General features: G+C 44.6%; 2 protein-coding genes across 5 annotated transcripts; one reads left to right on the top strand and one right to left on the bottom strand.

The window, feature by feature from the left end:
- The first annotated feature begins 1,441 nt into the window (after nucleotides 1–1,441).
- si:ch211-117c9.2 (solute carrier family 26 member 6) lies at nucleotides 1,442–13,439 on the top strand. Of its 3 annotated transcripts, none has more exons than XM_061697637.1 (19): nucleotides 1,442–1,734; nucleotides 5,930–6,069; nucleotides 6,211–6,321; nucleotides 6,498–6,670; nucleotides 6,742–6,906; nucleotides 7,028–7,180; nucleotides 7,373–7,455; nucleotides 8,287–8,434; nucleotides 9,655–9,768; nucleotides 9,860–9,937; nucleotides 10,110–10,205; nucleotides 10,278–10,384; nucleotides 10,465–10,534; nucleotides 10,880–10,972; nucleotides 11,183–11,284; nucleotides 11,367–11,702; nucleotides 11,778–11,832; nucleotides 12,411–12,541; nucleotides 12,607–13,439. In XM_061697637.1, exons 1-19 carry the CDS (start codon nucleotides 1,595–1,597, stop codon nucleotides 12,877–12,879), a joined length of 2,568 nt encoding a protein of 855 aa, XP_061553621.1. In that variant the 5' UTR covers nucleotides 1,442–1,594; the 3' UTR covers nucleotides 12,880–13,439. The 3 variants fall into 3 exon arrangements, with proteins under 3 accessions (XP_061553621.1, XP_061553612.1, XP_061553629.1); XM_061697628.1 differs by having other exon boundaries at nucleotides 11,364–11,702; XM_061697645.1 differs by having other exon boundaries at nucleotides 11,364–11,702; nucleotides 12,620–12,736.
- Nucleotides 13,440–14,712: 1,273 nt separating this feature from the next.
- Nucleotides 14,713–20,396, bottom strand: LOC133399062 (sodium- and chloride-dependent creatine transporter 1-like). 2 transcript variants are annotated; one of them, XM_061670162.1, is made up of 13 exons: nucleotides 20,179–20,396; nucleotides 19,861–19,992; nucleotides 19,508–19,784; nucleotides 19,152–19,284; nucleotides 18,641–18,775; nucleotides 18,440–18,543; nucleotides 17,875–17,999; nucleotides 17,668–17,780; nucleotides 16,101–16,241; nucleotides 15,438–15,540; nucleotides 15,252–15,352; nucleotides 15,003–15,173; nucleotides 14,713–14,856 (listed from the first exon to the last, which is right to left on the bottom strand). In XM_061670162.1, the coding sequence occupies exons 1-13, from the start codon at nucleotides 20,366–20,368 to the stop codon at nucleotides 14,737–14,739; spliced, it is 1,845 nt and encodes a 614-aa protein (XP_061526146.1). In that variant the 5' UTR covers nucleotides 20,369–20,396; the 3' UTR covers nucleotides 14,713–14,736. The 2 variants fall into 2 exon arrangements, with proteins under 2 accessions (XP_061526146.1, XP_061526155.1); XM_061670171.1 differs by having other exon boundaries at nucleotides 15,003–15,032.
- Between the last annotated feature and the right edge of the window lie 858 nt (nucleotides 20,397–21,254).

The raw sequence follows: 21,254 nt of genomic DNA, 5'->3' as shown, positions 1-21,254 counted from the left end.
TTAATGGTGTCTGGGCAAAGTGTGATGTTTGTGTTTCCCCCAGTTATCGTTTCAGGTTTGCGCGATCATCCAAATGTTAACTGCAGACATTTACATGTGTGCGACAGTGGCCGGGGTTAATATGTGCCTGAATGCTTCTTCTGTCTTTTCACATTGTTAGTCATTTTACTTAGAAAATAGTGCGGGGGGGGGGATAAAATCATGCAAGATAGACATTGTTGGAATTAAATGATTCAGTAAGGTTCAAACAAAATGCTTTTTTTTTGTTGTCTGTGATTTCATCCTCTGAGAAAGAAATTGTTTCAAATGATGAAATTACTCACAGCATTGACCATGACGAGGGGATGCAAAGTAATAACAGTAATGCTCAACAGGGAAAGCACAAAAAAAGGCAAGAGTTACTCTTTTTCAAAGATAACCGGGTTCCATTTTCACCCATCACTCAGAAATATTGGTCTGACTTGACTATTTGTGTGGAACAGAAATAGGAATTGAATTGCTGACGTAAAAACAATAGTACTAAAATCAATACTGATGGGCTTCTTTTAGAGTCTTTCACATAGTGCGGCTCAAAACTGCGCAACAAATGAAGTATCTCGTCTTAAATATTTATAACCTCTGCGCTCATTGTGCAAGATAAACGCTAATCAATAACGCCATTTGTCATTTTAACAAGTACCCACCTTAAACATTAACCTGCGCAAAATCAACATCAGACAGATGAGCCGAAGCAAATGGGCACCAGCAGTTTTTTACAGGTTGCCTCATTCCCTTAAAGAGGATGGCATGCGTTGCCATGGAAGAAAAGGAAATTCTACCAACCGCTGCCCTCTTTTACACAGTTAACCTAATATGGGGTTTTAGGTCATATTAGTTATTTTTCAAAATATGTTATCATTGTGTATGGGCCGAGGATGTACGATAGGAACATACTTGCTAATTTGTCCTTTGACTGTAAAGGCGTCTTTATTTCATCTTAATAATTCACGTTGGCAACACGGTGGAGGCCTGTGTAGCGTTTGCATGTTCTCCCCGTGCCTGCGTGGGTTTTCTCCGGGTACTCCGGTTTCCTCCCACATCCCAAAAACATGCGTGGTAGGTTGATTGAGAACTCTAAATTTCCCTGAGTGTGAATGTGTGCAGTTCTAATACTTTGCTCCTCTCATGTACCGACCGGAACATAACGTGTTCTGTGCAAAAAAAAAAAAAAAAAAAAAAAAAAGCAAACATCTTAATCTGAAAACAGAGCAAAGTTACTGACCACAGGAACTTTTCTCATGGGCCTAAACCAATGTGGCACCATTCAGTGCTGAAGTTTTCATATGGTGACAATCAGTTAAAAAAAAAAAAAAAAAAAAAAAAAAGACACACTTTTATAACCTCAAGTGTGTTTGTGTTCGTGTGTGTGTTGAAAGCAAATTGTTGTATAAGGTCAGGAAAAAAACAGTCACTCCCACAGCCCAACAGCAGCTTCAGGAAGAAGCAGTGTTAATCAGTAAAGCAGCTGTGTGAGTTTTATTTCTAAGACCATCCTCAGGCAAGGAGCAGGAACCAGTTTTCCATCCAGGCGGGGGAGAAACAAACAAACACCGACATGGAGGACAGGGGATGTTCTCTCAACGAGTACTCCGTGCAGCGGCAGGTTCTGGATGAGTTAAGTCTGGATGAGGTGGCACAAAAAGGGAACTGGTCCACAAAGCCCACCTTCACTGAACGTCTGAAAGGCTCCATGAGGTAACCAACAACAAAAACAATCATTATTAGAATAATAATAATGAATAAAACAAAAAACAAAAAAAATAATAATAATAATAATAAATAAAAGGACTGGCAGGTTAGTGTGGTGGAGACGGTTGTTATATGAATGTGAGCTTTCTTTTGCATGGTTATAAATATGTCGCCAGACAAATTGGTGGTGATTAATGAAGGGCATTAAATGATAATGGTCCAAGGTTTACAGTTTTGCTTTGTTGTTAAGATTTCAGAATAACCTATGACATGTCATAAAATACATGTAATTCGAATGTTTAGATGTCATAAAACTAATACGCCTAATCTACATGACGTAACAAAGACAATTACCTTGATAAAGATCATGCGAAGATTGAATTGAGACTGTGAGAGACGTATTCAGTGAACAACAATTAAATTACTGTGGTTGTACTTTGTCGTGATGTAGACCTGCACCGGGCCATACCGAGTGAAAGGTTGTAATATTTTGTCCGTCGTCTCATGTAACTATAGAAAATGTGAGTTTGATACCGCTGTAATCCATGATAATAAAGTCTTCAGCAAAACAGACCTTTTTCTGTTGTAGTTTAATTTTCAAAAGGAAACTTTTGAACGAGATCCAATGAGATCAAACCATAGTTTGCGTGTCAGATGATGATGATCCAACAAGTGGCTTTATCGCTTCCCACATTTTATCATTTGTTTGAAAAACACCTTGTTTGTATTTGCACGCATACATGTGAGCCAGTGTGCCACCCTTTCAAGGCCACGTGTTGCAACTCTCACAATGTTTGTATTACTTTATTGTTATATTTTAGTGGACCGAGACTCCTTTAATCTGATATTTAGGGAATGATTTCAGCAAAAAGAATATAACATGTATTTAAAACAAGACATACATACCTGTATGGTAACATTCGCCCTCAAGTGAGTTTGTGAACATTTGGAAAAGATGCATTGTGTAGACCCCTGATGAAGAAGACAAATTATGGACTCAGGTTTCCCTTGCCCGGACGCGGGTCACCGGGGCCCCCCTCTGGAGCCAGGCCTGGAAATGGGGCTCGAAGGACAGCGCCTGGTGGCCGGGCCTGTACCCATGGGGACCGGCCGGACACAGCCCGAAAGGGTAACGTGGGTCCCCTACCCATGGGCTCACCACCTGTGGGAGGGCCCATAGGGGTCTGGTGCAGTGCGAGCTGGGCGGTGGCCGAAGGCGGGGACCTTGGTGATCCGATCCCCGGCTACAGAAGCTGGCTCTAGGGACGTGGAATGTCACCTCTCTGGCAGGGAAGGAGCCCGAGCTGGTGTGTGAGGTCGAGAAGTTCCGACTAGATATAGTCGGACTCGCCTACACACACAGTTTGGGCTCTGGTACCAGAGAGGGGTTGGACTCTCTTCCACTCTGGAGTTGCCCACGGTGAGGGGCGCCGGCAGGTGTGGGTATTCTTATTGCTCCCCGACCTGGAGCCTGTACGTTGGTGTTAAGCCCGGTGGACGAGAGGGTAGCCTCCCTCCGCCTTCGGGTGGGGGGACGGGTCCTGACTGTTGTTTGTGCCTATGCACCAAACACCAGTTCAGAGTACCCACCCTTTTTGGAGTCCTTGGAGGGGGTGCTGGAGAGCGCTCCCGCTGGGGACTCCATCGTTCTGCTGAGGGACTTCAATGCACACGTGGGCAATGACAGTGCGACCTGGAAGGGCGTGATTGGGAGGAACAGTCCCCCCCGATCATAACCCGAGCGGTGTTCTGTTATTGGACTTCTGTGCTCGTTACGGATTGTCCATAACAAACACCATGTTCAAGCATAAGTGTGTCCACACGTGCACTTGGCACCAGGACACCCTAGGTCGCAGTTCGATGAGTGACTTTGTGGTCGTGTCATCGGACTTGCGGCCGCATGTCTTGGACACTCGGGTAAAGAGAGGGGCGGAGCTGTCAACTGATCACCACCTGGTGGTGAGTTGGCTCCGATGGGGGAAGATGCCGGTCCGACGTGGCAGGCCCAAACGTATTGTGAGGGTCTGCTGGGAACGTCTGGCGGAATCCCCTGTCAGAAGGAGCTTCAACTCCCACCACCGACAGAACTTTGCTCATGTTCCGGGGGAGGCGGGGGACATCGAGTCCGAGTGGACCATGTTCCGCGCCTCCATTGCTGAGGCGGCCGACCGAAGCTGTGGCCGTAAGGTGGTCTGTCGTGGCGGCAATCCCCGAACCCGTTGGTGGACACCAATGGTGAGGGATGCCGTCAAGCTGAAGGAGTCCTATCGGGCCTTTTTGGCCTGTGGGACTCCTGAGGCAGCTGATGGGTACCGGCTGGCCAAGCGGAATGCAGCTTTGGTGGTCGCTGAAGCAAAAACTCGGGCATGGGAGGAGTTCGGTGAGGCCATGGAGAAAGACTTCCGGACGGCTTCGAGGGAATTCTGGTACACCATCCGACGTCTCAGGAGGGGAAAGCAGTGCAACATCAACACTGTGTATCGCTGCTGACCTCGACTCGGGACGTTGTGAGCCGGTAGGGAGAATACTTCGAAGACCTCCTCAATTCCACCGACACGCCTTCCCATGAGGGAGCAGAGCCTGGGTTCTCTAAGGCGGGCTCTCCTATCTCTGGGGTTGAGGTCACCGAGGTGGTTAAAAAGCTCCTCGGTGGCAAGGCCCCAGGGGTGGATGAGATTCGCCCGGAGTTCCTCAAGGCTCTGGATGTTGTAGGGCTGTCCTGGTTGACACGCCTCTGCAACATCGCGTGGACATCGGGGACAGTGCCTCTGGATTGGCAGACTGGGGTGGTGGTCCCCCTTTTTAAGAAAGGGGATTGGAGGGTGTGTTCCAACTACAGGGGGATCACACTCCTCAGCCTGCCTGGTAAGGTCTATTCAGGGGTGCTGGAGAGGAGGGTCCATCGGGAAGTTGAATCCCAGATTCAGGAGGAGCAGTGTGGTTTTCGTCCTGGCCGTGGAGCAGTGGACCAGCTCTACACCCTTGGCAGGGTCCTCGAGGGTGCATGGGAGTTCGCCCAACCAGCCTACATGTGTTTTGTGGACTTGGAGAAGGCGTTCGACCGTGTCCCTCGGGTGGTCCTGTGGGGGGTGCTTCGGGAGTATGGGGTACCGAACCCCCTGATACGGGCTGTTCGGTCCCTGTACGACCGGAATCAGAGTTTGGTCCGCATATCCGGCAGTCGGACTCGTTTCCGGTGAGGGTTGGACTCCGCCAAGGCTGCCCTTTGTCACCGATTCTGTTCATAACTTTTAGGGACAGAATTTCAAGGCGCAGCCGAGGCGTAGAGGGGGTCCGCTTTGGTGGCCTCAGTATTGCATCTGTGCTTTTTGCAGATGATGTGGTTCTGTTGGCTTCATCAAGCCGTGACCTCCAACTCTCATTGGAGCAGTTCGCAGCGGAGTGTGAAGCGGCTGGGATGAGAATCAGCACCACCAAATCTGAGACCATGGTCCTCAGTCAGAAAAGGGTGGCGTGCCCTCTCCGGGTCGGGGATGAGATCCTGCCCCAAGTGGAGGAGTTCAAGTATCTTGGGGTCTTGTTCACGAGTGAGGGAAGAATGGAACGGGAGATCGACAGGCGGATCGGTGCAGCGTCTGCAGTGATGCAGACTTTGTATCTATCCGTTGTGGTGAAGAAGGAGCTAAGCCGAAAGTCGAAGCTCTCGATTTACCGGTCGATCTACGTTCCTACCCTCACCTATGGTCACGAGCTGTGGGTCGTGACCGAAAGAACGAGATCCCGGATACAAGCGGTCGAAATGAGTTTCTCCCGCAGGGTGTCCGGGCTCTCCCTTAGAGATAGGGTGAGAAGGTCGATCATCCGGGAGGATCTCAGAGTAGAGCCGTTGCTCCTTCACATCAAGAGGAGCCAGATGAGGTGGCTGGGGCATCTGATTCGGATGCCTCCCGGACGCCTCCCCGGTGAGTTGTTCCGGGCACGTCCCACCGGGAGGAGACCCTAGGGACGACCCAGGACACGCTGGAGAGATTACATCCTTCGGCTGACCTGGGAACGTCTCGGGATCCCCCGGGAAGAGATGGATGAAATGGCTGGGGAAAGGGAAGTCTGGGCGTCCCTGCTAAAACTACTGCCCCCGCGACCCGACCTCGGATAAGCGGTAGAAGATGGATGGATGGATGGATGGCATTGTGTTCTTCCAACCCTGTTAAGTTTTTCTTTTCTGGGCTGACTGTCACAGGTGCTCAGTGCCCCGTGCAAAGGAAGTCGTGTTGAGCTGGGTGCCTGTTCTTGGCTGGCTGCCTCAATACCGCATCAGAGAAAATGCAGTCGGGGACCTGATCTCTGGCTGCAGTGTGGGCATCATGCATCTACCACAGGGTATGTACAGTATGTGATTCTACACAGTGGTGGGAAGTCGGCATTTGGTTCAGTCTGATTATTGCACAAGGACCAATAAATAACAACCCATATAAGGATGTTAAAATAGAAACATGATGATTTATTTATTTTTCATACCAGGCATGGCATATGCTCTTCTGGCTTCTTTGCGCCCTGTGTTTGGCCTGTACACCTCACTTTACCCGGTGCTGGTCTACTTCATATTTGGGACTTCCAGACACGTCTCCATTGGTGAGTCAAAAGCAAAGGATGTTACCAAGGACACAGACATCCTCGCTTGAGTCTTTATGAATACCAAAGCTTTTTTTTTTTTTTTTTTTTTTTTTCCAAGCGGACTGGTCACAGGATCCAAATTGGCACTCATTCGTTTGTAGCACTAATTAATACATTTGCATTTGTGTTTTCAGGTACTTTTGCAGTGATCAGCATTATGATAGGGAGCGTGACGGAGCGGCTGGCTCCCGACAGTAACTTTCTAGTTAACGGTACAAATGGGACAGGAAGTGTAAATGTTGATGAGCGGGATGCTTACAGAGTACAGATAGCCTCTTCCCTCACAGTCCTGGCTGGGTTGTTTCAGGTGTGTTTCCACTTTTTCCCAAACCTTCTACCATGCTGAGGTTTTCAACCACATCTCTCTCTTACCCAAAGATCCTGTTGGGAGTGGTGAGGTTTGGTTTCGTGGTCACCTACTTGTCTGAGCCTCTGGTCCGAGGCTACACCACAGCATCAGCGTGCCACGTGTTATGCTCCCAGCTCAAATATTTGTTTGGGGTAAATCCAGTTCGCTTCACCGGTCCTCTCTCACTCATTTACGTGAGTATGACACATTAACGCTGATACAAACATCAACTTCAGCCCCTTTGACTCAAGGAGGCGGAGCGCATTTAAACCTATGCAAACCTCCTCTCTATCTGTCGCCTTCCTTTATCATTAGACGGTGGTCGCAATATGCCGCTTGCTACCTCAGACGGTGGTACCGGAGCTGGTAGTGAGTCTGGTAGCGCTCGCCGTTCTCATTGTGGTCAAAGAGCTTAATGAGTGCTACAAGCAGAAGCTCCCCCTGCCTATTCCCATAGAACTCATAGTGGTGAGTCCTCACTATAGCAGTCCTTTCGAGAGTCATCTTCTTCACAATAAAAATAATAATAATTAAATAAAAAAAAATCTAATCTCAATGTCTATGGCCAGACTACACATTTCCCCTGAACATCGGGTGTATGAGATTTAGGGGATATTTGAGCTCCTCTTTAACTCATCCAGGCTCTACTTATCTTTCCAGATCATAGCAGCAACCATCATCACACATTTTTGTGGCCTTTCTGCAAAATACAAAATTGATGTTGTTGGCGAGATCCCGAGTGGGTGAGTAAATCTTTGGGAATTTAAGTTATCAGAACGCTGTACATGGATGACAGGACAAAAAAGACACCAACGCCCATGTCCATTAAGAATCTTAATGTTAATTGTAGTTTTTCATGGGACATGCTAACAATTCCAAGTTGTTCCTAGCATTAGATAAAAGCTATTCGTAAAGCATCTTAAGACTTCAAAATGCTTCAAAGAAAATAGGTGCTAGGACTATTAAAAAGGCAAACGTTTAAGAGGCTAAGGAGCCGTATTAGTAACAATAAATTGACTATACGGAGTGGAAATGCGCTTCACAAAATGCCTGATAATTACTTCTTTAAGCTTTTCAATTCTAACATTTTAATTTGAGTGAAAACAATTAAAATGCTACAGATTGGATCATGCACCAGTCATGTTTCGTACATGTTAATGGTTAGTTGAACACAAAAATGTCAATAAACGTATTCAGTAAAGATATTTGTGGGAAACTACAACTAGACGAAGATTGTGGTCAGCCAACAGTTTCTATATGAAAATTATGCAACAAATATTTTGACTTTGCAGAGTGCAGGAAAACTTGAAGTCCAAAATAGTAGTAGAACTATTACAGATACTGATGGGATTATTAAAATATGTGAGGTCTAACGAAGCTGCAGAATGTGTGAGATAAATATTTACGATAGCCAAAGTGAACTAATGCTCGGGTCAAGCAGAAACAATAGACCAAACTATCGTAGTTAAGATAATCCAACAGAAACGGGCAAATATGGCTTTAACCACAGTTTCGCAAATCTTGAGATACCTGGAAAACGTAATCATAACTTATCTCTGGATTTTTCCTACCAGGCTTAAGGCCCCCCGAGCTCCAGACGTGACGCTGTTCTCCGCGGTGATAGGCGACGCTTTTGCTGTGGCCATCGTGGGCTACGCCATCACTATCTCTCTTGGTAAAACATTTGCTCTCAAACATGGCTACAAGGTGGATAGCAACCAGGTGAGGCGCACACTTGGACGAACATTGTGGCGCTGGGTCAGTATCACTATGACGTGCCTTTGGTGTACTCATCAGAATCACTCGGTTATCATGAAAATGTAGCAAATAACGAAACGCCGCAGTCTTACTATAAGTGGCAAAACATTTGCACACATACCTGTATAATAATACGTCTTTTCAAATGTGTTTCCTTCATTTTATGCCATTTATTTTCATCGGAAGTGTGTGATTTTGCCATGTCCCACACACTGCTCTGCTACCTACAGTGTATAATAAGTGGTTACGCTTAATTTTCATCATATTATCTGTGTCGTTAGGTGTTACCAAGCTTAACACGTCCACACCGTCATAATGAATTTTCAATGAATAGAAAAACCTTTTCCCAAATCCAAAATGTCTTCGTTAAACAGTATGCAGTCCACTTGCTCACTGAATCATGTTTCAGAGTCCACCATGTGCTCATAAAATGCTAACATTAGCCAAAAATGTCCACCCCATCAGCATGCTCACATATTTTAATGTCAGCGTGTATATTGTCTGCTGGCAGTTAATTTATAAAAATGCTTGCTAGCTTGACCAGTATGCATTTCTATCAGCATAACATCAACATAATGCAATGAGTGTGAAGTTCAATGGAACATTTCCGACTTTTGGGGTAAAATGGGGACGTTTTAAAGGCACCTTATGGTGATGTTAACTAATGTTGATTTACTAAATATATATCTATTAAGTGTTAATGGTATTAGTCAAGACAATTATTACATGTTGCACAATAGATACTTGTTGATTATCATTGTGTCCAGATCACTGTTGCGTTACTCTCTGTTCCCTTTGCTTGGATAAAATGAGTTACTGCTGCTACATCATTGACATTCCTCGAAAATGTCAACCTGGGGCAAGCCATACATTTTCTAAAATGCTGAAGATAGAAGTAGATGTTTGTTTTGTTTTGTTTTTGACAGTAATGTGTGAAGTGGGAGCACTCAGGCTCGTAAGAGCTCCTCTGATTAATCATTAATGCTGAACAAGCTTTACGCACACTTGTGCAGCTTAAATATGCTTGCTAATGCTTTTAGTGCGGCAACGATGTGTTGACATGCTATAAAGTTAATGAACAGTTCACTCATGTTATTGAACCAGAGGGTGCACACTCGTAATGTCACCGCAGGAAATGTACGTCGATGTTAAGTATTGTTTTTTTTTTTTTGCTCTTCAACCAGGAGCTGGTTGCTCTCGGACTTAGCAACACTGTCGGCGGCTGTTTTCAGTGTTATTCCGTGACTTGTTCAATGTCGCGAAGCCTTGTTCAGGAGAGCACTGGGGGAAAAACACAAGTAAACCAATGAGTCATTAGCAGAAAAATATCTCAGATGACTTCTTAATCTCATGTGATCCTGACAGAATGCATTGTGCGTGCTTTATCAGGTTGCAGGACTGATTTCTTCCATCATCGTTCTGATTACGATCTTAAAAATAGGATCTCTCTTTGAAGCTCTCCCAAAGGTATTGGTTTCTCCGCAAACCTTTTACTCTTCAAAGAAGGTCAAACGCCTTTTTTTTTTTTTTTTTTTAAAGATAACCTGGAATGTTGCATCTTTGTGCCTACACCTTTATTCCTCCTGTTTTGAAAGGTCAAGAAGTAATGATGTTGTGACTATGTGTGCCGGTTCTGCAGGCTGTTTTATCCACAATAGTGTTTGTGAACTTAAAAGGAATGTTTAAGCAGTTCACGGACGTGCCGATGCTGTGGAAGACCAACAAGGTTGATTTGGTATGACTCAATCCTCTGAGGTACTTTTAGCTATTTATTGCTTTTAACCAATTGCATTTTACTGCCCTCTAGCTTGTGTGGCTGGTAACATTCACGAGCACTATTCTACTTAACTTGGACCTGGGTTTGGCTGTCTCCATTGGCTTTTCAATGCTGACTGTTATCTTCAGAACCCAGCTGTAGGTGCACATCATGACTTACACAGAAACACAATATGCATGCGAGATGGTTTCATGTTAATATTTGTCGTTTCTCTCAGGCCACGCTATTCAATCTTGGGACAAGTGCCAGACACTAACCTATATCTGGACATAGACACATACAAAGAGGTAATAAGATTGTCAATGCAGCAATGCCTCTCTGCTGGAGAGACATTCAAACTGCTCTATAGGGGACATCATCAACCAAGCACTGTTAATATTAATGTGTGAAACTAATGACGAAGGTGTAATGTGAAGGTAATAATTTTTTCAAAATTATTGTCACTGTGGAAAGCTGAAAAAGAAGTACGTGGGTTATTGTTAGGGGAGTTTGGCTTAGGTTAGGGTTGCCGTGTTCATGTCAGCCTGCCATTGCGCCGAGACTGATCATCTAGATAACTGGCCAGATGTAAGAAAAACATCAAAATAAAGCAAACAATTTGAATGTCGTATTTTCTTGATCTGTACCTGCAGGCTAAAGAGATTCCAGGAATTAAAATCTTCCGTTCTTCCGCAACTATCTACTACACCAATGCTGAGATGTACACGGAGGCCTTACAAGAGAAGGTGTGCGTGTTTGTCCTTGCACTTTCGTCAGAATCAGAATCAGAATCCTATTTATTGGCCAAGTATGTCAAAAACACACAAGGAATATGTGTCCGGTAGTTGGAGCTTTTGTAGACTAGCATTTGATGATTAGCTGCTGTCCCCGTCCTCGACTGTCTCCGTCACTCCATCAGCTTTCCATTGCCTCACTCTTATTGTCTGTTTGGGCAGAGTGGCATTCAAATTGGGAAGTTACTGGCCGCAAAGAAAAAACAAGCTTCAACACTGACGCAACAAGAACAAAAGACAGCCAAAGATGAGCCAAAGCAACAGGTATGCTTCATTTCATTTTAATTTAAATTGTTACCTCCAGTTAAATTAGGCCTTAAACATGCTCTTATTTTCCTCCCAGCAGAGGGCCAATCATCTACCCAATGGCATATTCTCCTTGGAAGAGAATAAAATCTCTGCAGAACTGGAAGGACATCATTTCAAGCATGGTGTAGCTTTGAAGCTGACAGAATCTCCAGCTAATGGGTTTACGAAAGGCCAAGTGAACTGGGCTTACCAATCCGACACAATGTCTGACTCGAATTCCGACACGGGATCCGAGCATTACGAAGCTACTCGGGCTTCAAAAGACAGCGATGACAAGAAGGGATACGCCGACCCAGCCGGGCCTCACAGTATCATCTTGGACCTTTCATCAACCAGCTTTGTGGATACTGTTGCCGTGAAGACCTTGAAAAATGTACTCGAGGCGCCATAATGAGTGTGCTTTTATTTTTTCATGGATTTCCTACAAATATTTGCCTTTTTCTTCCAGATATTCATGGACTTAAGAGAAATTGGTGTGGGAGTCTATGCCACTGGTTGCCAAGGTCAGTGGTCCTCCAAACAAAATAGAGACAAGGCATGGAAACTTGAAATTAGATCATGGCTAGTTACCGTACATCCCACATTGTCGTCGGGGAAGCTTTCCATGCCAGAACGAGTGGCGCTAGCCACCAGCTAGCTCACGAGCTAACATGCTCTGGGGCTTTTCTCGGCCGGCAAGCTCGTCTGCGGCGTCATCTCCTCACTTGGGAATTTAAATCATGACACCGAGCTGTCTGGTAAATTGTGGCATCCAGGGAAGATGAGTTTTGGGGTGCAGCTATAGCTTGCGACCGCATGCTGTAGTGGTAAAGATGGGCCTCGTAATAGCAGTCAAGCTAACCACTGATGCGAACGAAGACCACAACCGCAAAAATGTTAAAGAACAGCGAGCTGTGCAAAAAGTACTGGAACATTAAAAAAGGTTTGGAAAAGGTCAAACTAAGTTCACCTGAAGTTATAGTGCATTTTCGGTTCCTCCTGAAATTCTACCCGAAAACTGAATATCCCGCACTTTTTGTGAGTAGAGTATCGCATTAATGTGAGAGTACTACATTCATATATGGATGTGCTTCTTTATCAGCCTGTGTGGTGGAGCAGCTGGAAAGAGCAGGTTTCTTCTCAGAGTCCATCCCGAAGAGCAGGCTGTTTGTCACTATTCACGATGCGGTGCTTCACATCCTCAACAAAGTGGGACAGACAGACGTCACCCTTGTGAGTTCATTGCAATATTTGCGTTGTTCACAGGTGAAGTTTTCAATCTCAGCTCAAATGTATAGTTCCTGTTTCCAGGATGGTTCCTACAACACCAAAATGTGACCACCAGGGGACAGCGTGTTCCTGCTCGTCATCTTCCTCTACCCACTGCTCTTCTACTGATGGCGTTCCATTGCTCACTATTGGTCCACATTGTCCCCTCCCCCTATATAGGGAGAAAGTCCACCACCTTAACATGGCAGCACAATTGCCATGGAAATGCATGGAGCCGTTGCTCTGACAACAAGCTTTTTGTTATATGGTCTAATGAGATGAGCCAGCTTCTGTCACTGTAGATCTCACACTCTCTGTGAGAAGAGGGGGTTGAGTGGGAGAATTCAATACTGGAGTAATAGCGGCGTGTATTTATAGCCCGTGTGAGGCTAAAGAGTGAGCTGAAGGTTACTTAGGTAACGAAGCTAAAATGGCACTGACAGTTCTGTGTCTCTCACAGGAGTCAAATGTCTTCATCAAACAGCACAAATATTTGTTATGAATACAGTCTGCTTGTAATATCTACAGGGTTCTATTTTTTTTTTTTTTTTTTTTTTTACTAACACCAACATTGAACAGGCTTGAATTACATTGACAGTTTAACTGTAAGCGGTCAGGAACTCAGCAGGTTTGTGTTTATAGTCAGTATCCTGCTGACATCTTGAGCTTCTATTTCAACGACCGAGCTTCATGTTGGCACCTTCACATGACGATGTTTGAACAGTATGTGCAAACCCTGTTTATATAAAATATGGCACTTGAGGAAAATATCGGGTTTAACGCAAACCAAATACTGTGCGTGACTTCTTTCTAATGGCTGTTTATTAAACCTCTGATGAATTAAACATACCTTTATAATTTAATGTGGTATACAGTATTGGCCTCCATTTCTTTCGCTTCATCATTAAAACAAATATTAGATTAACCGGTTAGGCCTATATTTAGTCTTCTGTAAATTAGCTAAAAGTACAGTATGTTAAAAAAACATTAAATGTAGTCTCATTTATATATTATGAAGCCCGTAACAAATGCACACATACTTTTACAATCGTGGCTTTCATTCCCACTGAAGAATAAAGATGCAGGCTAGTGGCTGGTTATGGACATTCTATTTTAACTCCACTTGAAGAACAACATAGTGTATCTTACTAACAAGTTCATCCTGAATGCAGTCGCGGCAACTAGTTTAGTTGGAATCAAAAGGCTGAAGACATGATACATTGCTATTGTGGCTTATTCCTGAAAGACTACAAGTTCACTTTCGGTCTGCAAGTCTTGTGGTATTCGACACAAGAACGTGGAGAACAGTTCCAGATTAAACGATTACTCACAAAGAAAGACACGTTCATTTTGTAATACACCGCATGGTGGTTAAACCCTCATTCCACCCAGCAGGATATAATAAAGGCGTTCACAACCTTGCACTGGTTTCTAAGCTACCGAACAGAAACGTGCCTGGCGCTTTATCCTGCTGGAATTGGAATTTGCTTGTCATGAGGAGACTAAATGATACAGACGGGACATTGCCCGACACCGCATAACTTGTTCCTCCATTTTCTCTGTTCTGTTCTCATTGGACATAAACGCCAAAATCTCTTGCCGTTTTCTCTGAGAAATGACTTTGCCACCATCTCTCCTTGTAACTTTTCATTACCATCCCCAGTTGCAGGAATCCTCCTTTTTCCTTCATTTGTACTAGGCTATGATCGAATGGGTGGCGACTCGAATTAACACTCGAGTCCACAGGGGGGGGGGGGGGGGGGGGGGGGAATGAACGCTGAATGAGAACTTTGGGCATGGAATCACAGCTAATCAAATAATAACACATTTTATTCCGACACGAACTACTCAATGCTGCCCACCCTGCATTTACTTAAAAATATTTCACAATGTTTATCTTTTTGTTTTAACATCTGTTGGACAATGACACGTCTTTATTCCGGAACAGCACAAGGAGTATTGATTCGATTCTGAAGTCATCCATCCTGGTATGGTTCTTAGCTCGCTGGTTATTTTCGTAGATGACAGAATTTTGATGTGGCTGAGCTGGATTAAAGACACTGAGACCAAATTGGACTCATATTTTATTGAAAACTCGAACACAACGCAAGGAGAATTACACAGGTTACTTGGCTTTGTGCATCATTGGTCTTTGAGTATCAGGCGGCAGTTTCCATGACATTCAGGGATCTTGCCTGCAGCAGTTTGGCCTCATTCTCTGGGATGAGATACTCCAGATGATGTCTGCCCCATTGAGGGGTTATGAGGCGGTTCCATCGCTGCATACCAACAGTGAATGCTTTTATTACACGCCTTTCTAATCAGTACTCAAAAAGGTGGGAAATATCCAAGGAGACACATTCCTACACATTTTGAATTATTTGAATTGAAAAGCAGACAAGAAAACTTGATGGAATAAACTCACCTCCCGCAGTGATCCTTTTGAGCACAGCAGCTTGAAAATAACAGTGAGTGGGATACAAAGCATGGAGGAAAGGGCCAATGCCCAGCCAAACAATTCGCCCCATAATGGGTATGTGTACACATTGTTGTAGGTTAGGGGCTTGTAGTTCAACACGTGGAACAGAAAAACTCCCTAGAAGCACACTTACATATGAGACATTTGCGACCATCGGGCAATCCGAGTATGACAACGATCCTAAATAGCACTTACCACACAGACAAGGGGTGTGATGTAAGACCAGCACCACTTCATGTAGGTAAGGGGCTGATAGCCAATCATACGAGCCACATCCTCCATGAAACGGTCTGCGCCTGACAAGAGGTTACAATATACTGTGAAACGTCTCCTGGATTTGAACAATCCGTCCTGCGATTGATCGTAGAGCTCGTCTCTTACCGTAGACCCAAGCGATCACCACACACTCCCAGAAAGCCTGCCACAGCAGAGTGATGCCACTGGCAGAGTAGTAGTCAAACAACTGGAACACGTACATCCCTCCCTGACAGAAACACATTAGTCAGCACGGAGAATTCCGAGGTGAATACAAGCTTTAGGAGCCGACGCAAGATTCGTCTGCCACCTGCAGAAATATTAGCGACATGAAAATTGGCCTGTTCTGTTAGATCCTGCTTCGTTTTTCACGGCGAATTCTGTACTTAAGCAGTTTCTTTACATGTGAACGAGGTTCAATATTGCACGTGGATACCAAATACAACACTGACCACGCAGGAGCGTAACTTAACAAGCTTTGCACTTTCACCTGGCAATTGCGCATTGAATTTCCTCTGACTCTATATCTTTAATTATTCGGTGATTCTTTGTGGGCTGCAAGACAGGGGCAGAGCAAGGAGGGGCCGCGGCCAGCATAAAGTGACGACTGGCCAGCCCGACGTGTGTCGACATACATCAGGTTAAAATATTCTGGTCAATGTTCCATCGTCAACTCCAACCCCCCACCCCCCCTCCCCTCCATCAGTTTTCAAGTGGCGAAAAGATTCGTTTTTTGTGGCCAACCCACCCCCTGTGGCAAAATTATGTAGAAAGAATTGGAAATTGTACCTCGGTGATCATTGAGATGTCAATGAGGACGCAGACGACACAGCAGATGGCTGCGACCACCTCTCGCTGCAACCACTCTAGGGCTAACTCATGGGGAAGCATGTCCAGGATTCCGGTTATTAAACCCTCCACCCCGACAAACTGAAATGAAAAAAAAAAAAAATCATACAAGGTTGAGAGCAAGATATGTTAATACGCCAAGTTATTGGGAGAGCAACTATGGTGCCAAATTTTAGGCTCTTTAGAAATCTTTTGTCTTTTACACAATTGTTTCAATTTGTAAATTACTATAACCTCTTTTTGCTTAACTTGCTTAAAAATGTCCGAAAAGAATTCCTGATTCCATTATAAGCTACAAAACGTCAAGGTTTGCGTAAAAGCTGAGGAACGTCAGACTCAATTAGACCAATAAAGGCGAGGGGGACTGTCCAAGATGATGTCCAGTAGAAATAATGAGTTTAAACCAGTGTTTGCAACAACTGTTCTCTCCCAGGAGATGCTCATGGAATTTGTTGCTGTGGTTGAGAATAAATTCTGCGTGGTCGGCACGGCTCCGACTCCCATGTCTCCTTTTTCGGCTCCAAGTTACTGGGGAAATACTTGCTATTCGGACATCGAAAGACAAAAAGGCTATTTTTACTTCAAGGTCAGATGACAAAGATGTTATGGGGCCAGTTAAAATTCATATTTGCATGGTTTATATGTTATGTATTACACGCACGTAACTTCCAGCAAGTTTTCAACCATAGTTTAGCTAAAAATTTGGTTTTTATGACGCATATTGAGTCCTCCCCGAACATAACCGAAGCTCAAGGGCGGGAACAACAGCATGGAATAATAGCACGATGCCGAATGAACAGGCTGTTTGGTTCGTGTGACGTCACAGCGCCGGAAAGAGACAAAGACCGGAAGGATGCAAAAAGCAGAAGGCGCATTCTGCATCTTATTTATCGATTTAACTGCTGTACATCTGCTATATAATCACTTCGAAATGGCAGCTACGGTTTGTAAAGGGGTTCTAGAGTTATCAAGAATCATTTTGAAATCGTTGTCGTCTGACCTTTAAGCTCCAGAGTCTTGATTAAGGTTTTGGGCACAGAGGACGGGATGAGACGCCAACTTGTGGCACTGGCTGGGGTCCCTGCCAGCCCTTAACTCTGCCCTTTGTTGACATCAAAACTCAGTGAGAGGACCCTATTTAAATTCAATTAAGTGTGGCAAAACTTTAGGGGCAACACCTGAACGCCTTTCTTAAAGATGGGGTGAAACAAAATACGCTTGAATAGACGTGGCGTTGTGAGATGTTGATGAGATGATCAAGACATCAGTGTGTACAGGCCTACATGAAAATGATTAAGCAAATCACCAGAACGTTCCATAAAGCCTCCCTTTTGAACCTCAAATGTTTTGAATTTAAACTGAATTGTCTGGGATAAACATAGTTCCTTGGGAACTATGTGTTGAGATTTGTGGTGCTCATGTGAGGTATTGTGTCGTTGTGCTACTTTTGTTGCCGTCACAATGTCCCTGATTGACTGAGTAGTCCCAAAATAAATTTCAGTCTTACCTGACTGTCCAGGCCAAGTACAAGTAACATAAAGAAGAAGAGCGCTGCCCAGAATGGTGCTAGGGGCATCAAAGTCACAGCCTTGGGGTAGGCTATAAAGGCCAAGCCTGGTCCTACACATTAACAGTTCAATGTGAACAGCATTTAGGGAATGTCCTGGATATTCGAGTTAATATCGTGTTTTTCAGCATACTCGCTATAACTTACCGCTTTCGGCTACCTTACTGATGTCCACGCCTTGCTCTGCAGCCATGAAGCCCAACACAGAGAATACAACAAAGCCCGCAAAGAAACTGGTTCCGCTGTTGATGACCGCCAGAACAAACGCATCCCTAGAAACAGACAAAGGAAGGATTCCCAATGAGAAACATCGGCGGCATCGGGCAGAAGTCTCGCATCTTCAAAGCCACCAATTTTCAGAAAACCATAAAAGCATTTTGTTGTGCCATTGACGTTGCATCTTCAAAGAGTGCAAGGCATTTTCAACGCTTTGGATTCGTCAGTAAGGTTGAAAAACAGACCGTCCACATGGGGACGGACCAAGAGATTTGTGAAAAAAAATGAAATTGACATAATCTGGTCATGGGTTTCCACTCAACAGTGACAATTTGCGACATAGTATGCTACATTTTTTCACGCCTGAGTATATACACAGTATGTTAATAATGTGTTCAAATCGGAATTGTGTGAATATTGTTGCTGACAAGATCCCCTATGCAAAACGTCATCTTTCACTGTGGCAGTGGGGTCCGCTTTCAGTGTTTAAACTCACTGGTAACAGTTGTAATGGAAGCGGTTGTAGCTGCCCAGTGCGGTCAGGGCGCCCAGTCCGATGGCATAGGAGAAGAAAATCTGGGTACCGGCATCAATCCACACCTACCGCAAACGAGGAACCATGGTTTCAATTGAAGGGTTGGATGTTAGACTCAAATTTGCTGAGTATAAATAGAAATGAATCGAAGTTTCATTCTACCTGTGCTTCTCCCAATTTGGACCAATCTGGTTTCAGGTAGTATACAATCCCATCTAATGCCCCAGGTAGTGTTACAGCATGTGCCAAAAGAATAACCAGAACCACATACGGGAACAGGGCCGTGAAATATACAACCTTGGAAGAAGGAAAATATCTTCGTGGGTTAAAGAAAGGATTGGGAGAAAGCATTTTTAGGTGACATTTTAAGTATAACATCACAAGTCAGCGTGGAAACTGTAAACTGGCTTTTTTTGGTAGAACATTTAGAAGTTCCATTTTGCAATAGTTACCCTGTCACACTTGACACAACACAATGATACAGAAAGGCAATGGATATATGGCTGCATTTCCAAACGACTGACAACTTTTACAACAATGCCACAGTAAGGCTTCAAGCACCAATAGGAATGCATCGTCGGAAATTGTCCATGACTATCGCAAAGTGTTTGCATAATAAGGGTAACTTTGGACTCCACAAATGCTGTAAAACTTGGCATTTGACAACACCTACCTTTCCTGTGGATTTAACACCTTTCCATACGCAGAAGTAAACAATGACCCAGGTGGCGACGAGGCACAGCGCCACCTCCCAGTTGATTTTACCAATCTCATCTAGCCCACCAGACAGATGGAGAACTTTATGCCTGCGAGCAAGGACACAGGATATTGTCCATGAAAAAAAGTGTTCGAACTCAAATCAAATAAAAAGTTGGGCATATGCAAAATGCAACTTTTATCGCGGGAGGGATCGTAAGTGCTAGTAAAATATCATTACCCACAATTCATTGGTGATTTGAGATGATGCGAGAGCATTTTAGGAAACAAAGATAAAGAATCCAAACAATTTCAAGATAACAGATGACATACTCCCAGAACTCGATGACTGGAGAGCGCATGCCCGCCGTCTCCACGCAGCTGCTGTTGGACGGCAGTTGGTTTTGAGTGGCAGATGAGGCGGCGCTGTTGTTGTGGCAGTTGAGGTAGAAGTCTACTCTGCAGTTGGGGGTGTTCCAAGGGTGTCCGCAGGTGGCCCACGGCAGCGGGTTGGTGAAAGAATTGACCAGAAAGTAGAGACCCCACACCAGAATCATGATGTAGTAGGTATTGCAGAAGAACACAATCACCATTGAAGCCCAGCCCAGACCTGGTCGGGGAGAAGAGGCACATTAGGACCCGAATCCACCTGAATCTTACTCGACCTGTGCGACACCGAGCGGCACCTTTGAAAAGAGGTGCGATGTTCCAGGCGGAAACGCCGCCCTGCTTCATGAACTGCCCCAAAGCGATTTCCAGGAAGAAGACGGGGATGCCCCCGATGAACACGATCAGCAAGTACGGGATGAGGAACACACCTGCAACAGGAAACACAAGACGGTCACGTTGACACATTGTACAGTGGATATAAAAGTCTACACACCCCTGCCCAAATGCCGGGTTATGGTTTTTTTTGTGATATAAATAAACGAGACCAAGATTTGTATTTATTTTTTTTTGACACGACGCATTTTGTGAAGTACGCGGAGGCTCCTGAAGCTCACCTCCTCCGTTCTTGTAGCAAAGGTAAGGGAAGCGCCACACGTTGCCCAAGCCCACAGCAAAACCCACGCAGGACATGATGAAGTCCATCTGTCTGGTCCAGGTTTCTCGCTCTCTGCACACTGGCACCGCATGCCTGTCCCGGTTCAGTGGCGTAGCAGCTCGTCCACCCTCGCCGCACACTGGGTTCATTTCAGACAGAGGCACCAGGGAGTTAGCTGACCCCCCACACTCTACTTCGGACAGGTCTCCTCCTTCCATCCGTACGTGGCAGCCTTCACCTGGACGAGAAAGGTTATTAAAAAGCTCCCATTTTCTCCATTTTATTGGTCTATCTGCTCATATCCATCCAGATTAAAGTAGAAGTTGGGAAATGGCAGCTAGAGCTTGGTTGGCTACTTATTTATTATTGCCTGCGTGATCAATTTTGGTTTATGAAAGGCGAGTGTCGCATGACTTTCACCAATCCAAGGTAACCAAACCAATCAAACGGAGCCAGGCAGTCACATGACCGCAGTGTCTCCCCGGCAAAGCTTTCAGTGACTTTTTTTTTTAGAGCAAAATACATTCTCGAGGGGGGTCGATGCCCCCCCCCCCCACCACTTTTTGCAGCTGTCAGAACTTCCTTCGTGTGTTTTTATGTCATGAAACAGATGACGGTGAATCCATCTGGTTTAATAAGTTTAATAATCATAATAATATCATTAATCATCCGTGCCCTGTGAGCCTATTGTGCTGTTAAATGTGTGAAAACAAAGTTAATTTAAAATAATTTTTTTTGTGACTGAATTTGCCTTACTACGAAATGTTTTTGTTTTTTTTAAAAGTGATATTGTTCGACAATTTGAACGAGCGTTCTCCCATTTTATATTTTTGTCCATTTAATATTCCTGCTCTATATTGGGGGAAAAAAAAAAAAGTGACTGACTAGTTACTTAGTACTCGAGCGCTTGTTTTTCATGGAAATCTGAACCCTTACCGAGTTATTTGGAGGACTACTTTTTACTTTTACTTGAGTCATATTGTTGTACAGTGAAATGATTAATATTTTTAATGGGAAAAAGCCATTTTTTTCAAC

Source organism: Phycodurus eques, chromosome 1 (assembly GCF_024500275.1).
Source record: "Phycodurus eques isolate BA_2022a chromosome 1, UOR_Pequ_1.1, whole genome shotgun sequence".
Lineage (NCBI taxonomy): Eukaryota > Metazoa > Chordata > Actinopteri > Syngnathiformes > Syngnathidae > Phycodurus > Phycodurus eques.
This window is presented reverse-complemented; position numbering and strand designations above follow the sequence as displayed.

What these genes read in the sequence shown, in the direction of transcription:
- LOC133399062 (XM_061670162.1), bottom strand. Translation starts at nt 20,368, where the DNA reads ATGAACCCAGTGTGCGGCGAGGGTGGACGAGCTGCTACGCCACTGAAC. An exon ending in TTGCTACAAGAACGGAGGAG is followed by an intron (nt 19,993 to 20,178) that starts GTGAGCTTCAGG and finishes TTCCTGTTGCAG; the next exon opens with GTGTGTTCCTCATCCCGTAC. An exon ending in CAAAAGGATCACTGCGGGAG is followed by an intron (nt 14,857 to 15,002) that starts GTGAGTTTATTC and finishes GTTGGTATGCAG; the next exon opens with CGATGGAACCGCCTCATAAC.
- si:ch211-117c9.2 (XM_061697628.1), top strand. Translation starts at nt 1,595, where the DNA reads ATGGAGGACAGGGGATGTTCTCTCAACGAGTACTCCGTGCAGCGGCAG. An exon ending in CGTCTGAAAGGCTCCATGAG is followed by an intron (nt 1,735 to 5,929) that starts GTAACCAACAAC and finishes TGACTGTCACAG; the next exon opens with GTGCTCAGTGCCCCGTGCAA. An exon ending in AGACCAACAAGGTTGATTTG is followed by an intron (nt 10,206 to 10,277) that starts GTATGACTCAAT and finishes ACTGCCCTCTAG; the next exon opens with CTTGTGTGGCTGGTAACATT.